At 38.9% G+C, this 19,450-nt stretch overlaps 1 protein-coding gene across 1 annotated transcript in view; it reads right to left on the bottom strand.

Annotated features, from left to right (window-relative positions):
- LOC124612650 (integrin-linked protein kinase) overlaps positions 1-16,320 on the bottom strand; it is a 50,648-nt gene extending 34,328 nt beyond the window's left edge. The window contains exons 1-3 of the mRNA XM_047140957.1: positions 16,040-16,320; positions 9,541-9,706; positions 6,073-6,265 (exon numbers count right to left, since the gene is read on the bottom strand). Of these exons, the coding sequence (XP_046996913.1) occupies positions 6,073-6,265; positions 9,541-9,706; positions 16,040-16,128 (448 nt within the window). The 5' untranslated portion in view covers positions 16,129-16,320. The remainder of the gene's footprint in view (positions 1-6,072; positions 6,266-9,540; positions 9,707-16,039) is intronic.
- Between the last annotated feature and the right edge of the window lie 3,130 nt (positions 16,321-19,450).

Genomic DNA, 19,450 nt, shown 5'->3' with positions numbered 1-19,450 from the left:
ATCTATATGCATGAAAATCACAACTAGAAAAGATGTAGGGGGAATGTGTTGATTAATCTGGTTGGTACAGATAAATACATGAAGAGACTAGCACAGAAGGTAGAAAACAGACAACAGTTTGATCAAGACAGAAGACAGCAAAGACTGCCAAGAGGGTTATATAAGATGGAATGATGGCCACATGGGCTAATGTAACAATGAAAATAATCAGTTTTTGACAATATAATGAAATTTGACAGAAAAAATCTAGTCACCAAGTGGCGGCAGGAGCACACACACAACAAAAGACTACTTATGCAAGCTTTCAGAGCCAGTGGCTCCCTCTTCTGGCAGAAGAGTTGAAGGGGAAGGAAGAGGGGTAAGGGAAAAGGACTGGAGAGGTCTAGAAAAAGGGGTAGATTTCGGGAAATGGCACTTTGCAATCCAATCCCAAAACTTTTCCAACAGCAAGCCTAATACTGAACCCTTCTCGAACTGTTTTGAACACGATCCCAATTTGATCCACCATCATACCTCACAAAATCATCCCTTACAAGCCTTCCACAAATTCTTCATATCCAGCACTGACTCACAACCATTCCTCAGGCTCCTACAACATGACCCTAACCTGTCTTCTACAGAATCCAGACTCTGTGTTCCCTGAAAGCTGATGACTTGATCATTATGCTTCCAGCAGACAAAGGACCTATCACAGTGGTAACTGACTGACAGGAGTATGTTAGTGAAGGTGTACACCAGCTGTCTGACACCTCTATACAGCATCTGCCATCAGGATCTCATCGCAGTGAATCAAACTGACTGCACTTCCTCCTTGAAACCTCTGGTGCCTCAAAAGGACAACCATCTCAATCCATAGAACTTCTTACAAACCCAAACCATGTGTCCTCCACTTTCACCTTCTTCCTAAGATCCACGAACCCAATCATTCTGGCCTTCCTATAGTTGCTGGCTTCAAAGCATCTACTGAAAGTATATCTGTCTTAGTTGATCAGCACCAGCAAACCAATATACAAAATCTTTCCTCCTATATTAAGATACCAATCATTTCCTAGATTATCTGAAATCTGTGCCAGTGTCACTCCCACCACACACCTTGCTCGTCACCACTGGTGTCACCTCCCTCTATACCAACATCCCCCCCCACGTACATGGTCGGTCTGCTGCGGAACAAACCTCAGCCAATGCCCATCTGATTCCAAACTTATGGCATCCTTCTGCTCACCTTAATCAACTTTATACTTACCATTAATTACTTCACCTCTGAGGGACAGGTATACAAACAGCTCAGGGGTATGGCCGTGGGAACCAGGATGGCTTCTTCCTATGGCAAACTTTTCTTGGGTCGCATGGAGGGGGCTTTCCTGGGATCCAGAAGTATTCAGCCCCTGGTTTGGTTTAGATACATTGGTGACATCTTTGCCATATTGACACCATGGGACCCACAAGCATTAAGCCCCTGGTCTGGTTTAGGTACATTGATGACACCTTTGCCATATAAACTCATGGTGAGCCTGACTTGTTATAATTCCTGGACTCTCTAAATATCTTCTCCCAATTGAATTTCACAAGGTCCTATTCTAAATCTCATGCCACTTTCCTTGATATTGATCTCATTCTCACTGAAGGCCAGCTACCCACTTCTGTCCACATTAAACCTACTAACAATCAACAGTACTCACATTGTGACAACTGCCACCCAGTCCATGTCATATGTTCCCTACCATACACCTTTGGCATTCGAGGTAAACATATTTTTTTGGATGCAGACTCTTCACAGCAATGCACCACCATTCTCACCTCAGCCTTCACTGGACATAATTACCTCAACAGCCTACTTCAGAAGCAGATTTCCTAGGCCATCACATCCAATCCTGGTACTTTTGATCCCTCCATGAAAATAGCTTTGGAGCACACCACTTGTCACTCAGTATTACCCCGCTCTTGAATGTATTAATCACCTATTTCGTCAAGGCCATGACTTCCTAAATCATGCCCTGAAATGAAAACCACTATGTCTGAGTGTTTGCCCACCACATCTAGAATAGCTTTTTGTAGCCTTCCCAATCTCCTCAATATCCTTGTCAGTCCCTATGCCCCTTCTGCATCCATCTCCCTATCCTATGGCTCCTACCCCTGTTACCACCCCGCTCCTAGAGTTGCCTTATGCACCTTCCAACTACCACCAATACCAGCCCTGTAAATGGCAAACCATATGCTGCCACAGGGAGAGCCCCTTGTGAAACGACTCATATCATACACTAGCTGTTATGTAAACACTGTTCGGCCTTTTACATTGGCATGACTACCACAAAGTTGTCAGTTAGAATGAATGGGCATAGGCGGAAGGTGTATACTGGCAACACACAATAACTGGTCGCAGAGTATGCTCTACAACATGAGTCGTGAACTCAGTGCCTGTTTCAGCAAACATACCATCTGAATCCTTCCCCCACACACCAGTTTCTCAAGAGTTCCGCAGGTGGAAACTGGCACTACAACGCGTCTTTGGTTCTTGCCAGCCACCTGGTCTTAATGTATGTTAATTGCTTCTGTCTCAGCATTTCCTCACTTCAACTACGCCTCTTAGTTTTAGTTTTCAACATCTTTCATTTTCTGACAAGTCTGTTTTTCACCATTCCTCTCTCACTTCTGTCACATACGTTCACAGCTTTTCACTCCTATTAACCCTAGGATGCCCAAGCCTTCTTTTCTAACTTGGATGCCTAAGGGGCAAGGGGGGGGGGGGGGGGGGGGGGGAGGGGTTCGGCAAACTCACAGGTATTAAATAAGTTTTCTGACGAAAAATTACAACTTTCAAAATGGTTTATGTATTTTAACTAAAGCATCGGTTTATAAATGTTGTAAATTGTTATAAATATTGGATTGAGTGAATAAAAATTTGACATATTGCAATACAACATACAGATGTGAGCATATACAATAGACTACTTTGAGTCCTCAACTTCAAGGCAAGAGACACACTTCACAATTTTTTCTGAATGTGTGTACACACATGTTTATGACACTGCCCACAATACTGTTTTGGTTTACTTAGATTGTTGTACTTCTGCTTCCTTTGTTTTAGCTTTTCTTACACAAATATGACACCGACCTTTCCCTGCAGGAGGCTGACATCCTTCTGTTGTCACTTCTTTGATTTTCTTTTGTAGAATAGTCTCCATTGATTGAACAATTTGGTTAGATAAGCCTCTTGCATTGGCACTTCTTTCTTCTACCTGCAATTTCACTAGTTCCATCCCAGCTTGCAGAAGATGAAGTTTCCGTTTGTTGTGTTTCTTTTCATTCCATCTTGGATGTTGCTGGATGTATATGGTGGTTGCATTGATAGCACAAATGTCAATGAGAGAGTAAAATACAGACAGAGGCCATCCCTTTGTTCCTCTCTTGCAGGTGTACATACGCGCCATTTGATCAATGGTATCAATTCCACCTTTACTGGAATTATAATATGCATTTATCTCAGTTTTATTCTTCTCTCCTCGAACACTGCCTTTATCTTGGTGCACTGTTGCCAAACATCAATAAGTTTTTACTTGGTTTCGTTTTTGCTGTGTAGGACACCAAAGTTACAGGAGACCTACGTGTTGGGAACTGCACTAACTCACTGCAAGTTTACAAGATAAATAACAGCTGACTAACATCAATAATCATTTCCTCTGAAACTAAACCGATTGTTGTGAATATCAAGAATACCAACCAACAAGAAACTAACGTGCATTGTTGTAGAGATGAAAAATACGAAATCTTACTAAGGGAAATTTTCTATAGCATGGAAGCCAAGGGGGGGGGGGGGGGGGGGGGTTGTTGGACCCTTTTTCTTTCAAAGCAGGAATTTTCTATAAAATATATTGACACTAACGTTTCATTAAATAGCCAACAAACAATAACTCAAAGGGAATATGTAGTATGAAAGTTACTTGGGCAAAAGCAGGGGACATAAAAAAATTGTGGGTTCAACGAACCCCCCCCCTTAGGCGTCCTAGGGTTAACTTGTTCACAATGTTTTAGCATTCCCTTCACTCCTAGTTTTAGCATTCCCTTCACTCCTCTTCTTTCCCCTTCAACCTTTCTGTCAGAAGAAGGAGCCACTGGCTCTGAAAGCTTGCATAAGTAAAACCTTTTTTATATGTGCGTTCTCCTGCCACCACTTGGTGAGTAGATTTTTTACATATTCAACTACATTATATTGTCAAAAATTTATTATCTTCATTATTACATTTGGTAAGTCACTGCTTGAATGCCGGTAAACAACTAAACTAAGACACAAAATTACAAAGATACTGGTGTTTTGTAAATACACGTATTGACTTCTAATTGTAGAAAGAGAACATCTATCATCACTGTTAAGGCGGCTTTTCTCTTAAAGTCGCTGTCATAAAGTCCTTGGATGGGCAACTAAACTGGAATGACATGTTAAAGTCTCCTTCAATAATATCAATAAAGTCCCAGTCCAACTAATATGAAGGTTGAAGATTGAACTTCACTTGTCCACTGTGATCCACAGATAATTAAGACAGGAACACTTTATTTTTGCTTGAATAATCAGGGTTGTACTGAATTTTCTGATTTTGCCTAAACTCTGAATTGAAATGTAGTGGACTGAATTATTAAAATACAGGCCTAAATCTGACAGGTTTTATTGGGAAACTGTGTAAAGAGGCATGATTGTAAATATACAGGGTGTCCACAACAAAAGTTCCAATTTCAAAATACCACAGAAACAGAACCACTGTTCACAATTACGTCAAATTTGAACAGAATGTTATTGATGTAGGGGGAAATGTCATAGGGAGGGGGTTAAAAAAAATAAGGAAGAGATGGTGCTTAAAGCATCAGACTATGTACACATGCACACCAATAGATGTGCGGCACACAGATCATGCCGCATGCTGCTGGTAAAGCCCTTGACTGTGTGCTGGTAGCCCTGCATAGGCTCCAGACACTAAAGAGTATAAAAAAAGTCATTGGTCCAATGTCTGCAAGGGGTCTGAAGAAAATGATTACAAAATTCAAAAAGACAGGTTCATCTGAAGCAGTTTTGAACATAGCTGAATTGAAGACAAGCATTGTGTGCTGCATTCTGAACATGAATCCCATGTGTTGTGGAACATGGTGTTTCTTGATTTCAACTAGTGGCAGAAAACGCTTGACAGCATCTTGGACATGTCTTGTGCCAGTCTCACGGCAATTAGAAACTGATGAAGTTTTCCTTTTCACGTGATTTTTGGCCCCAGGCCAATTAAAAACTGATGTGATTTTGCTTGTTGTCTGGTTTCTGGCCTCAGGACAACTAAAAACTGATTTTTCCCATACGGTGTGGTACAACCTTGCTGTGGTGGGCAGGCTTACCTAACCAACAAGGCCACAACCGCTAATTGCTGAATTTTTGCATCATGCACACTGAACAATACAGATACGGTAACGTGCAACTCAAAGCCTAGCTGTTGTATTGCGATTCATTTGTCATTTGTAGCACAGCCCATTTACATTAAGATGCTTACAGCACCATCTATTGGTAAAATTTTGTTCCATAACATTTCCCCCTGCGTCAATAATATGCTGTTCAAATTTGATGTCATTCTGAGCATCAGTTTTCTTTTTACAGCATTTTGAAACTGGAACTTTATTCATGGACACCCTGTAAATCACTGAAGTGGTCACTGGAAGAAAGTGCTGGTCCACAAGTGCGTAACTTGAGTGACTGTGTGTTATATGTTTGGTTAAATTCAAAAAAAGAACGTAAACACAAGGAGTCAAAATGAACTGTATAGTAGGGAGCACTACATGTGAAAAAAGCTTGTCATTTGAAAACACAACAGACAGTGTGATCAGACTAACGCTTACTACACTGAGGGAAAGCAGTATCTTCCTTCGACCCCTTAAATTTCTTATAGGGTAGAGTTTAAGCCAGTATGACTGCTTCTTCACATTCCTAGTGAGAAGATTCAAAATGACATTACTACTCACGAAAATAACATTAACAGAGTTTATTTCTAAAAAGCATCAACAGTATTAGCCTTTAAGCAAACAATAACATTTCAAAGCACATACCATGGAGACGTTTTGCTAAGGATCCACGAGCCTTGTCGAGTGGAGTATCACCATCCTTGTTTGCCAATGAAACAAGAGCACCACGCTGAACTAGATCTTGTGCAATTTCTTGGTAACCCCAAAAACATGCATAATGTAAAGGAGTATTTCCATGTTCATTTGTGAAGTTCACATCTGCATTATTTCGTAATAACTGTAACAAACCAACACTACTGTTTTACAACATATTAACATTCTCAGAGTTAATGCTGTATTTCAGTTAAATATTTACGGTGTCGTTCAGTAACATACTGCTTACAACTGCAAACAGAATAAAGCAGTCAATGAACACCAATCACTCTACAGTGAAGGCGTTGAGGAGTGGAGAAGCTGAAAGCTCTAGCTCAGGTCTTGAACTTGCACTCCTCCACAGAGCTCTGAACATATGGGTAATGGTTGTCTTTACTGATTCCACTGTTTGTATTCCATCCAAGATTTTCCATTATCATATTACAATAACTCAGTTATGAATACAAGGATTGGTATGAACATCAAAGTGCCTCAGTAGGCACAGTTTCGTTGGAGATATAGTAAAGCCTACTTCCAATCAATGAAAGACTTATTCAAGGCATTATATGGACAACGTACAGCTCAAATTTCAATCTAAACCATGGCACTGCTTCATATTTTTCACAAACACAATTAATTAGCTTTCTAAAGAGGTTGCATTCTAAAAGTATGTATCATTAGTGAGTTGGTTTAACTAGTGGTAAAGCAGGCTCTGTTCATGATAGAAACCTACTAAAATCAGTATAATTAAGAATGCTGAGAGGGCACATTTTGTGCACGCATAGGCAAAAGGAGGGACATTTTATTAACAGTAACTGGTATATGAGAATAACTGTTACAGCTGGTGCACAAATTTTCATCTAGAATAAACCTAATCAGTGTGGGAGATTCATACACAGTTAAATGCACCTGCATAACATTTAAGTATATATAAAGATGGAATTGCAATCGCCAAGAGAACTGCACTGCTTGTGATGCTGGTGTGTTCTTACTAATTTCTTAAGATTTAAACTGTAGGTTGGCAACCTTCCAACTGAAAAACATAGTGAGTTCACAAAATACTTTAAGAATAAAGTCTAATCAAATACATCTTTTCAATCCATATTCTGAACAAGAACATTTCCTTACTGTGCAGCCAACAGTAACTTAGGCTATCTGGGAACCTTGTCACCTTTTCAATGTATATTTTTGTGTCAGTGTCAATGAGTGTTACATGTTCTTATATATTAACCAAAATTAAGTAATGATTCATTTCACACAGATGATTTACAAACCATCCCTAGTTAATTGGTTCAAGCCCATCAATGTCTGTCATTTTCTACTTGTTTCCCTCTTCGGACATTCCTTGCAATCTGTTGACATCTTGGCTTGTCAGCTATTCTGCTAGATATCAGCGACATTCAGGCACGATATTTTGACAATGTGGTGACTTGTTATCTTCATCAGGTGTTACCTGTGACTGCTTGTTGAGTGTAACAGATCCAGTATGTATACCTATCCCCCCCCCCCCCCCCCCCTGGTAAGTTCCATGCAGTCTGTCTGCAGTTTGCTCCTGCTAACAGTGTCTTAATATGTTACATCTTTGGTCTTGGGTGTTTGCCTGCATATTGGCATTCTGTTTCTCGTCCTGTGCATTTCTAAGTACTTCCTCTAGGGCCTGCTCCTGCTAGAAGCATCCTGTGACATTCTTGTCTGGTGCTCTGGCTGGCTGATTTTGGAAGAAATAGATCCCATATAGGGCTGGTATGTCATAGTCTTTGGGTCATCTTGCTCTTCTTATAGATTGTGTGATGGAGTGGCTAGTTGAAAGCTTTTTGAATCTGTTTTGCCATGTATCTATTCTCGCAGAACACTGATCATAGATGCTCTAATTCTGCTGCCAAACTATCTGGGTTTGACAAGGTGACAGCAGGATTCTCAAGAAGCATAACATCAAGTATGTGTTCTGTCCAGCTATGAAAATAAGGAGTCTACTGGGAAATGCAAAAGATGATGTAGAACTAAAAAAAAACAGGAATTTATAATATACCTTGCCAATGTGGCATGTCGTACATTGGCCAAACAACTAGGACAGTGAACATCAGATGCAAAGAATATCATATGCACACCCAACTAAGCAAGGCAACTAAATCAGTCATTGCCAAGCACTTCTGGAACTCAGTCATTCCGTGAAATATGATGAAATGAAGGATCTAGCACAGAGCCCCAGATACTGGGACAAAGTTATAACAGAGTCTACAAAGATAAAAGTGATGGAAAATCTCATGAACTGTAAGACACTGGGTACTAACTCAGTCGAATTTGGGATCCTGTACAGGAGTTGCTGAAAATACAATGGCGTCAGCAGTAAAACTCCACAAAAAGAGATGGACATGGGGAACAAATACCAGACACAGCACCAGATCGACAATACCTAGAACTATGCAGGGCCGAAATTAGACTGCCAGTGTGCAGACGGAAGCACTGGACAATACACCAGCAACCCACTTAGCCTGGTGCAACAGACCAAATACAGAATGTTTCTAGTGGAGGCGGACAACAGAGGGAACACCTGGAACTGCAGCAGACTGAAAATGGATTGCCAGTGCATGGACGAGTGCACTGGACTGAAGAAGGAATGACTAAGGATGCTGCTAGTGAAAGCGAACTGCAGACAGAATGCCTGGAACCAACCATGGAGGTGGAAGGTCACAGATATAAATCCTGGACCTATTCCACCCAATAAGCAGTTCTCAGATAGCACCTCACGAAAATTATGAGTCGTGTCATCAAAATATTGTGCATGAACAATGCTAACACCTAGCAGAATGCCTGACGCCACAAGAGGTCAAGTATTAAAAACTTCATCCCCACTAAGACGTGATTAAATTTCAAATATCGTTATATCTATTGGTGGGATTCCTAATATGCGAGGAAAAACATAAGAATTCTGCTAAAATAAAACAAATAAATGCTGACAATTAAAAAAAAAAAAGGTCAACGAAACATAAAGGCTAACATTAATGGATAGACTGCTATTGTATCACCATTAGTGTCACAAAAGGTATTTGCAAATAAAAGGTCTCAATCAAAAGGTCCAGTAAAATGAAATTTATAATTCGCCAACAAAAGGGAACAAATACATTATAAATGTTTTTTGCACTATTAACTGAGCATGTGAAAGTTACAAAAATAATTTGTTTCCTATTTGCACAGAATTGCTTATAAAAAGTTGTCTCCAATGTTAATGATACCGTGCTTTACTTATCTACAGCTATATTACTAGCATTAGTAGGAATGGTTTACGTACTGACTACATATGAAATTAATTGACATGATTCCTTCTTTTCTAAAAACAGCTTGATCTATCAGAAAAAATTAAGAGATTCATCATACAGCCATTTTTACAGTAGCCAATATTATATGTCTACGAGTGCTTACCAATTGAACTATATCGCGATGACCATGTGCAGCAGCTAAGTGTAAAGGCGTGTCATCTCCTCGATTGGTTGCATTAATACGAGCTCCACGCAGTATCAGTAGGTCAACTATTTTCAAGTGCCCTTCCTTGGATGACCAGTGCAGTGGACTAAAGCCATGGTCATCTCTAAAAGCAAAGGAAGACTGCATTTAATGCAAACCGACACTACAAACTTGTTTTGAATGTTTGTGTTGGCTACATACAAAGAATTGTCAGCATAAATAACAAAAAGTAAATAATTCCACTAATGTTCTTGTTATGAAGAACAGTTCACGCAAGAAGTGAAGCATTCTCCTGCGGTTATGTTAGCTGTATGTAAGTTAACAAGAATCTAGACTATAGTACACAGAAAATGTGATCTGCATCGCTGCTCAGCTTCCTATCTTGGGCTATCCTCACCCACATTCTACAGCATTCAGCATGTCAGTTTTAAATCTTAATACAGTATTCACATACTTATATTTTTATACAGTACTGTACTGTACACCTTTCCAATGTGGCATGTCATATATTGGCCAAACAACTAGGACAGTAAACATCAGATGCAAAGAACATCAGAAGCACACTCGACTAAGCCAGGCAATTGAATAAGCCATTGCCAAGCACTTCTGGAACTCAGTCATTCCGTCATTTCTCAAAACTCCACAGATGGGAACTGGTGCTACAAAATGTCCTTGGTTCTCGCCACCCAACTGGCCTTTACGTTAATACCTACACAATGACTACTCTTTTCTTCACTCCGTTTTAGTTTTCTCCATCTTTCATTGTCTTAACCGTCTATTTTTCACCCCCCCCCCCCCCTCCACTGTTATGTACAATGCACTTAGCTTTTCCCTCTTATTATCTCACACATGGTGTTTAAACAGTAATCTCTGTCCTGCATATTACCCCGTCTTCCACCTTTAGCTTTCAGGTTTTCTGCGCTTCTGCTGACTTTCATAAAATCTACCCCTTTTCCTAGACCTTTCTGGTCCTTTTCCCCCAGCCGTCTTCCTTTCCCTTCAACCCTTCTGCCTGGAGAAGGAGTCACTGGTTCCAAAAGCTTGCCTAATTACAACCTTCTTTTACGTGTGTGTTCTGCCACCACTTGGTGAGTGCTTTCCCCCCCCCCCCCCCCTCAATATAAGTAAATTATTCTGTCAAAAATTGATTATTTTTGTTGTTATATGCATTTATATTGAAAACATAAGATTTTATTTTAATTATGAAAGCATGTGCTAATATATGAATTAACTGAAGTTTCTGATACCGCTTTGCCAACTCATAATCAAAGTCGCCTTCAAACCTAATCTAGAACATGGGCTACACTTGTCACCACAAACTAGCTTCCTAAAACTAACACAGACAAAAAATAATATTGTCTGTCTCCTGTTTTCTTTTTGTCTGCACAAGCAGGACATCACAAATCATCATCATATTGTGGGACAAAAGCCCATCCAGTACCAGTGAGATCAGTTGGCTTCTACAAAACCATCACAATCAAGGTACCAATCAAGTTATGGGAGCTCATCCTCTAGAAGTAAAAATTAAAAGTATTACAAGACTGAAGTTTGACTTGTACATCACAGAGTTTTACTAGGCATGGTTCTATTGGACAACTGGCAGAAGGAGGTACACACTTCATTTCTTCAGACCAGAATACTGGTTCGGAAAACAGTTAACAGTGAACCTATGGTTCAACATTTAATGCAAATAATGTTGTCACTTGATTTTAAACAGCCATAACACGCTTTAGTAGAGCTGGATGTCACTGTAACTGCTAATAAAATTGTAGGACTAAACTCAGAAATAACACTAGCTCTTTCCATTTCTAGAGTGTCACTTGCAGGCACTAAGTGACAAGCTAGATCAGGTAGTAATGCTAATTATACGCTATAAACTGCATTAATAGAAACAGCTCTAACTAACAAATATAGTTAACAGCAAGCTTTGGTTACGAGCTGTGAACAAATAAATGAATTTAGAACAAATAAATGAATTTAAAACAAACAACATTATTGCAATTCTATAAGTTGCTCAAGTTGGAATTTGGCAATTGTTAAAAAGACAGGAAATATTACAGTATAAGGAGAATGTTATAAAACAATTTCACAAGTGAAATCAAAAGTGGGGCACAGAAAGCACAAACAATGTAAGATTCTTATTATTCAAGTATCAATGCTGTTTCATTGGTGTCATGAGAACAAATGCTAAAAATAGCAAAATTTGAGCACACAGACCAATGTGGTAATTGCTACTATTTGTTTTCCTTCATAAGAATGTCTGTCAATGACACAGTATGTAGCACTTAAATATAGAAGGCTCTCAAGAAACATCCCTCATTTGATCCATATTTGCTACCATTGGATTCACAACCGTTTCAAATGTAATTGAGGAAATCAGAATATTGCTAATTTTAAGTCAGTAATTAGACTGAATTAAAGCTGACCAAAGAAAAAACCATTAACATTATATCACACGACATTTGGATTTTTTCTGGGATAAAATATGTCCCCTTACAAGTCTTTGTATATATATTGGAAATAAAATGTTTACTTTACAATAAGAGTTGGCCTCATCAAATTATAGGTGATATCACACATACACATGATTCTAACCTCTCTTCCCCTGTCATCATTCATATTGTTTAGTCTGACTAGCCAGACACAATGTTTAATTTCTCACGTTATGAACTGTCACATTCATATAGTCTGGTGCAATGGTACTCAACATGCTCCAGTGTAACACAAAGCAGGAAATGGAGAAACTTTAACAATTCAAAACAAAATTAGAAACCTATCTCACTTGCCAGTCCTTCCGGAAATGATCTATATTGCAGACTGAAAATTCCTTTCAGCTACTGGTACATGGCACCAGCGCTCGTTTGCAAATGTCCATGGCAAGCAGCAAAGTATTATAAACAGCACTCATTTGTTACAAATATGGTAAGGAAAGCTCTGCAAATATAAACAATTTAGGACTAGAGGAAACAATTTTTCATCTGGCACAGTGTAGCAGGTGTGTGTGTGTGTGTGTGTGTGTGTGTGTGTGCGGGCGCGCGCACACAGTGCGCATAGGCCTATGTCAATAAGCTTTTTATGTGCTTGTCAATGACTCAATGCTTCTATCATTCAATGACTGCTCCCTCTTACTCCTAAATTATTTACTCTTGTTTATTACAAATGTATGTAAATATTTTCTTTGAAAAATACAAGTGCAGTCAAGTACAGTTACTTTATTAATACAAACAGCAGATCTTGCAGTCCATGTTGTATATTAATAATGTGACATAAAATGTTAACAGTAATCTCAGACTTTTTGCAGACAATGCAGTTATCTTTAAAGAAGTACAACCTGAGAAAAGTTGCACAAATATTCAGTGAGATCTTAACAGAATTTTAATGGGGTCCTAAGACTGGTAAATATAGCTACAATAATGTAAAATATACTGTCAATTTTGCAGAATGCAAAAATATACTGTCATATGATGAGTTTCAAGTGAAAAATGCAAGTCTTACAAATGCCTGGGTGTCACAATCTGTGCAGAGAAATATGATTATAACATAGGCAAAGGCAACATAACATACGGAAAGCAGGTGGCAGACTTCAGTTCATTGGCAGGACACAAGGAAAATGCAATCACTGTACAAAGGAAAATGCCTACTACAAATCATTCATGTGAAAAAAATCAAATAGGCGGTACTGAAAAGATAAAACTACAAATAAGGATAACACAATGGTTACAGGTTTCTTTCACTCACTGAGAGGATTGCAGAAATGCTAAAATATTTGAATAGGCAAAGCCTTGAAGATGGACACTAACTATTTTGCAAAAGCCCACTAATGAAGTGTAATTACTGTTGTAATATAGGCTACTGCATACTGCTCCCACAAGGGCTTCTGAGACAAGATTATACCAGTTACAGTGCACACAGCGGAATTTAACAAGGCACTCTTCACATGCTACATACACGAATGTACTGGGAAGAAATTCAATATGCAATACAACGGGAAATATTCTCTGCTATACGCCTCACTATGGTTTGCAGAGTGTGGATGTAACTGTAGATGTAAATAATAGGATGATAAGGAATGAATAGAGGAGCAAACAGTTACTTGTTTGGCTCCCCGCCTCCCATACACATAGTGGCTTTTCTTCTAAATTACTAAGTTAAATTTAGATGGTGTTAGCATAAATAATATTAAGTCCCTTGGAAATAGTTTATTGTTATACAGTCTATAACTTGTTACAGTTTCTTGTCTTTTGTTGACATACAGCTTGAAGCAGCCCCCTTTACTGAAGTTTCTCCTCTTGATGGGATCTACACAACAGGATGAAGTTATGAATAAAATTGTCCTGTTGGCAAAATGAGACAGTCAACTGCGCCAGTAATAACAAATATGTGGTAGTACCAAATGATGTATATTGTAAAAAATGTAGAATCTCATCATTGATGTAAACAAAGTGATTAAATGACTCAAAATACCATCTTGAACAAACTGTGAAGATCACAACAGGGGTGGGTGTTTCTTAGTTTCTTTAGTGTGTATGACGTGAACTGCAGTCATTTCTAGTCAATCTGCAAACAATTCTTGTTTATTTCAGTAGATGACAATGTAGTGATGTATGCAGGTGAAATTTTCCTCACTGTTAGAAATAATTGAAGACTGACAGTAGCCTATTACATGGAAAATCATTCAACTCACAAAAACTGGCATACAAATGGCATTAGGCCTATACAAAAAACAATACAAACAGATAAAATGTACTAAAAACTAATTTTTCCCACATTTAGTATACTATATTCTGACATGCCGTCAAATCTTGTTCAATGTAAAACACAATACCGGAATGACATATTACAAAATACATACACCAAGATACTTTAAAATGTCTGTTTTCTCACAAGGTAACAGGTCCCGAAATAGATAGGAGCAAAATCCAAGTTTTTAATTTTCAAGCAATACTGAGTGAAATAAGTCACTACATTTAAATAACAACAATTTGGCATGCACACATGGCTTTGGATGTTGCTTCAACAGTTTGGGGACAAACATATTAGTGAAACTTCCTGGCAGATTAAAACTATGTGCCGGACCGAGACTAGAACTCGGGACCTTTGCGTTTTGATGGTTCGCAGGAGAGCTTCTGTGAAGTTTGGAAGGTAGGAGACGAGGTACTGGTGGAATTAAAGCTGTGAGGGCGGGGCGTGAGTCGTGCTTGGGTAGCTCAGTTGGTAGAGCACTTCCCAGTGAAAGCCAAAGGTCCTGAGTTTGAGTCTCAGTCTGGCATACCGTTTTAATCTGCCAGGAAGTTTCATATCAGTGCACACTCCGCTGTAGAGTGATAATTTCATTCTAGAAACATTTTAGTGTTTTCATTCAAGTGCCTGCCTCAGTCAGTTTATTACATTGGATCACAAATGGCCAAAGTTAAAAAAAAAAAAAAAAACCTCTTGATGATTGGAACATAGCTGAAATTCCACTGCTACAACTTCCTATAGTACACATATAGGATTTCTGGGCATGATATATTGCTACAATCTATAGTAGAATAACAACCCATCTACTGATTACAGTATTGGTAATGTGTATACTTAAAACATTGGAACATAATTTGAATTGTACCATCACTTCGATGAAGTTAAGGGTTTTTAGTATGTATAGGAAAAAGACACAAAAAATTCAAGGGTACAATACTACTGTTGGCTTCAAAACAAATACATGCTTGAATAACGCACAATTTCTTCATAATGGGCAGCCTAATCTCACAATTGACAACGGGGAATGTGGGATGTGTTTGAAATTGTGGCCTATTATGGATATTCATAGTTTTCTGAAGATTCAAAACCCTTATCCCTGTTTCTAAAAATAAATGGCCAAGTGGTAATCAAGTGAAGTTACTCTTAGGAGAACCAGCTGATGTACATAAAGTTAAAAATACTACGTAACATTAATGCTATGTGATATCTGAGATATTCAACATCGAATGTGATCTATGAAAGCATAGAAAACTTACAATGCTCGGCTTTAGTAGCCTAGAAATTATCCTACATGCTTGGTATGTATCCATGTGCTGTACTGCTAAATTATGTAAATAAACATGTTTGAAATTATTGACTCAGTCTTAAACCTAGGGATATGTGTAACAAACAATAACATGTCATACAAACAAGTACACATATATCATGTGTACTTGTCTTTCTGACTTGTTCCATTCTATGAAATTTGCTAAGTTTCTAGGAATGCAGGTGTATCTAATCTAATATAATCTCCTTAAAGACACAGCCCACGCAATACAAGGGCAACTTTCATTTGGCAGTGTGTAGGTTCTTGCCATTTTTGGTAGCAGATGAAGGAAGTGGGCGACTATATTACGTCACTAGTCACTGACAGGAAACGGGGCGTGGTCGCTGGTTAAGTGACGTATTTTAAAGATTAAGACGCTACACTCCCATAAACAGTTCATACATTCCTTACCCTTGATTCATGTCATGTTCGGTGTCGTCAAGCCACACACGAACCTGCATAGCGTTACCTTCTCTGCACCACTGAAATATATCTTCCATTTTGGTCAACTGAGTAGGCTATGTAAAGGCCGAAGGAAAAGACGCTTCAAATGTGCAAAGATTCACTCAAGGATAATGAGATTAATTGCCAACAATAACTCAATTACGCTTTAAAATTGACAACACTTCTTGTAAACAACAAACACTTGAACTGTACACACAGCAACAATGTTAACGTAAACTACTTAACATCCAAAGATTACACTCATGAGTAGCAAAGTGTATATATATATATAAAGCCAAAGTTATGGCGAATGTTGTTTTCATGGAGGTTATTCTTACCTCCATGGTTGTTTTCGATGATGGCTAAATCATAAACATATAAACGCCATATAAAACAAAAATAAAGAATGGTCAATGTCTCAAGCAAGGACGTATCTTGCTGTGTTGACATTTGAGTGACTGGAAATCGATATTATATGAGCGTCCACTCTTTTCCTGGCCGCCACTAAAGTGCTGTTTACACACGCAATAACAGTGTCGCCACAGCTAGTGGCACACTGCAGATGTAATGTAGTTGCATGTGTGAACTACCAGTTCTCAGTGGCGCAATTTAAGAGAGGCAATTTCTGTCTTGCCACAAAAGTCGAACTTGGTTCTACTTTGTTGCGCCACTTTTCTTCCACCACTGCTCCCTGATGGCAGTTATTTCGAAACACAAGCATTCTGTCTGTCTTAGTTATCGTGGTGCAATTGCTGCTGTACTCCGTTCGATTCCAGTGTGTTCTCATTTTATTACCCAAAAAAGTGGAAACAGCGGTCGGCAGGTACACTTTCGCAGCTTCTGGAACTACAAGAACAGCAGCCTATGTTTAATTTCTGCAGCAGTTTGTGTGTGTGTGTGTGTGTGTGTGTGTGTGTACATGAGAGAGAGAGAGAGAGAGAGAGAAAACCAATGACGTATCCCACAATCTTAAAAGATTTTTGGATGAATAAATAAATAAACTTAATATATGTACCGTAACCAAAAACGCGAGTCTATAAAATTCGCGATTTGTGAGACCAAGCAGTCTATAAATTGTGGGTTATATGCAGAAAATGGCTCCTGAGTGTGATGTGGCAGCTTTTGAACTAAAAATTACTTATTCGAATTGCCTATATTATGAATACAGCAAGATTCTAAAATTTTGGAAAAGTGCTGTGTCTGTAGCTGATATTCACATGGCAACTTTTGGTTATTTTGCCACTGCATACAGCATTTTCGTCTCTGAGTGTCATTTCTTTTATAAATGCGTTTGTGGCCATGATTTATTTCTGTGCGAAATCTATTTATTTAACTTTTGTCAGAGCTCTAATACTACAACCTGCATTATAAAATTCATACCCTCACATATGATTTCAGTTGACACTGTACTGAAAGCTGTGTAACTATGTAGTTTGTTGCGTCCTTTGTAAATATTGGTTCACGATGCCATTACAGAAAGCCACAAGCTGTGGCGCCACATTAGTTTTGTGTGTGAACCTGGCTTAAGTGCTTCGTTCGAGTTTGGATAAGCGTATGAACAATCTTTCGGTCTACCGATCACTTTATCGATTTGCTACGACAATGCTGTTAAATAGGAGTACACGCATGTAAAATCTGTTGCAAGACAGAAAATTGTAAGCCTAGCTTCATCAGACAGGGGGTTGAGCCTATACCTATACTGTTGCACGTCCAGTCGCGCAAGAACTGTTATTAGGCGGTCGATTGCCGCGCCAAGTGTAAATGCTTGAAAATAAAAACGGAAGGCAATACAGGCCCACTGATTTCGTTACAAGAATCTCGACATACGCGTTATATTAAAAGGCTGAACAGTTATGGTGACTGCCAATTGAAAGAGTATTTATGATGGGAAATCTTGGATGGAACTAACTTCTGTAGATGAAATACAGATGCCTTTTTGTTAGTGCTGGTAAGCACATAATCATATCCAAATGAAATGAATGTACTTATTAGAAATTCAGTTGTTACACACATACAAAGAATGTTGAAATATACAGTTCTTTTAGGTTATGTAAACATAACCAGAAAAGCATGTATTTGACATATTGCTATGCAACAGATCCTTCTGATGAAGTAAAGTATTCAGAAAAATATTTGTGAACTTTGAGAACCACCTGTGAAGCATACTTATTTGTTGCAGAAATACTGATGTGCAGTGTTATGCGCAGTATGACACTATGTGCAGGTGATTATTATTTTTAATGATTATATTTTCGCAGTCGCTGACTTTTGTTTTATCTCTGTTTTATATACGTTGTATTCTGCTGTTGAATGTCCTATTAAATGGAGTAATATGACTTACAGTTTAGTTTTTACATTGTAATAAAGTTAATTCATCCAGCCCTGCAACAACTGGTGACCCAGATGTGATATCGGATGGTCACTGACTTGAAATTCGGTGATCACTAGCACTTTGTGTCATGCCATGTTATGCTACATACAAAAATCCGTGTTAACTGTATCGCACATCTTCCATTTCACAGTTTACTAGAACTACACAATTTGAGACCTACCACCAAATGTAGACCTGTCTACTGGCACAGTAATTAATTGCTTGACAGTGAAACTGACACAGTTTGAGCAACAGAAACCTGTGCTGTGGTTCGTGCAACTAGAAAGTCATTCTGTGCCAGTACTCATAACAGCTGATGACACAAGTACAGTTGTGTAGTTGCTGTGTTCAATAAAGATACAGCCAGAGAGTTGCAAGACATTCTGATGTCCCACCAAGCACTGATCATTACATCAAGAACACTCTGGTTACCCGGCTCTTGAAGTCAGACATGAAAGAGATTGGAGAAGCTACTTCTCACTGAAGAGCTTGGCAATTGCACCCCATAACAGCCACTATGCTGACTGCATGCTTTAGCAAGCAATACAGTCACTGAAGAGATTCTGCAGAATATTTAGTTGTCATGCTTGCCATCGAATACACAGAAAATTATGACAGTGTGTGTTAGCGATCTAGATGTACTCATGCAAACTGCGGATGACTTAGCAAAAATGTACCCATCCGCATATGTCACAACAGTGACCACAGCCTCAGGGAAATAGCACCCTTGCCACACTACAACCACAGCTTGCTGAGCTCATTGCGCAAGTTGCTGCATTACCCATTTAGACTAACATTCACCGATGTCATTGCTACCACAGCCACTCATCTTCATCAGCAAGAGTCTGCTGGTACCACCGACAGTATGGTTCTGAGGTGCTGAACTATAGCCTGCTATAGTGATGATGGTCACTGGCTCTCCACATGACAGCCATTGACTGCGTGTAATGGAACATGGCACATAGTTACAGTTTTGGTAGACACAGATAATGATGTGTCAGTCTATG

This window comes from Schistocerca americana, chromosome 4, assembly GCF_021461395.2.
Source record: "Schistocerca americana isolate TAMUIC-IGC-003095 chromosome 4, iqSchAmer2.1, whole genome shotgun sequence".
NCBI classification, from domain to species: domain Eukaryota; kingdom Metazoa; phylum Arthropoda; class Insecta; order Orthoptera; family Acrididae; genus Schistocerca; species Schistocerca americana.
This window is presented reverse-complemented; position numbering and strand designations above follow the sequence as displayed.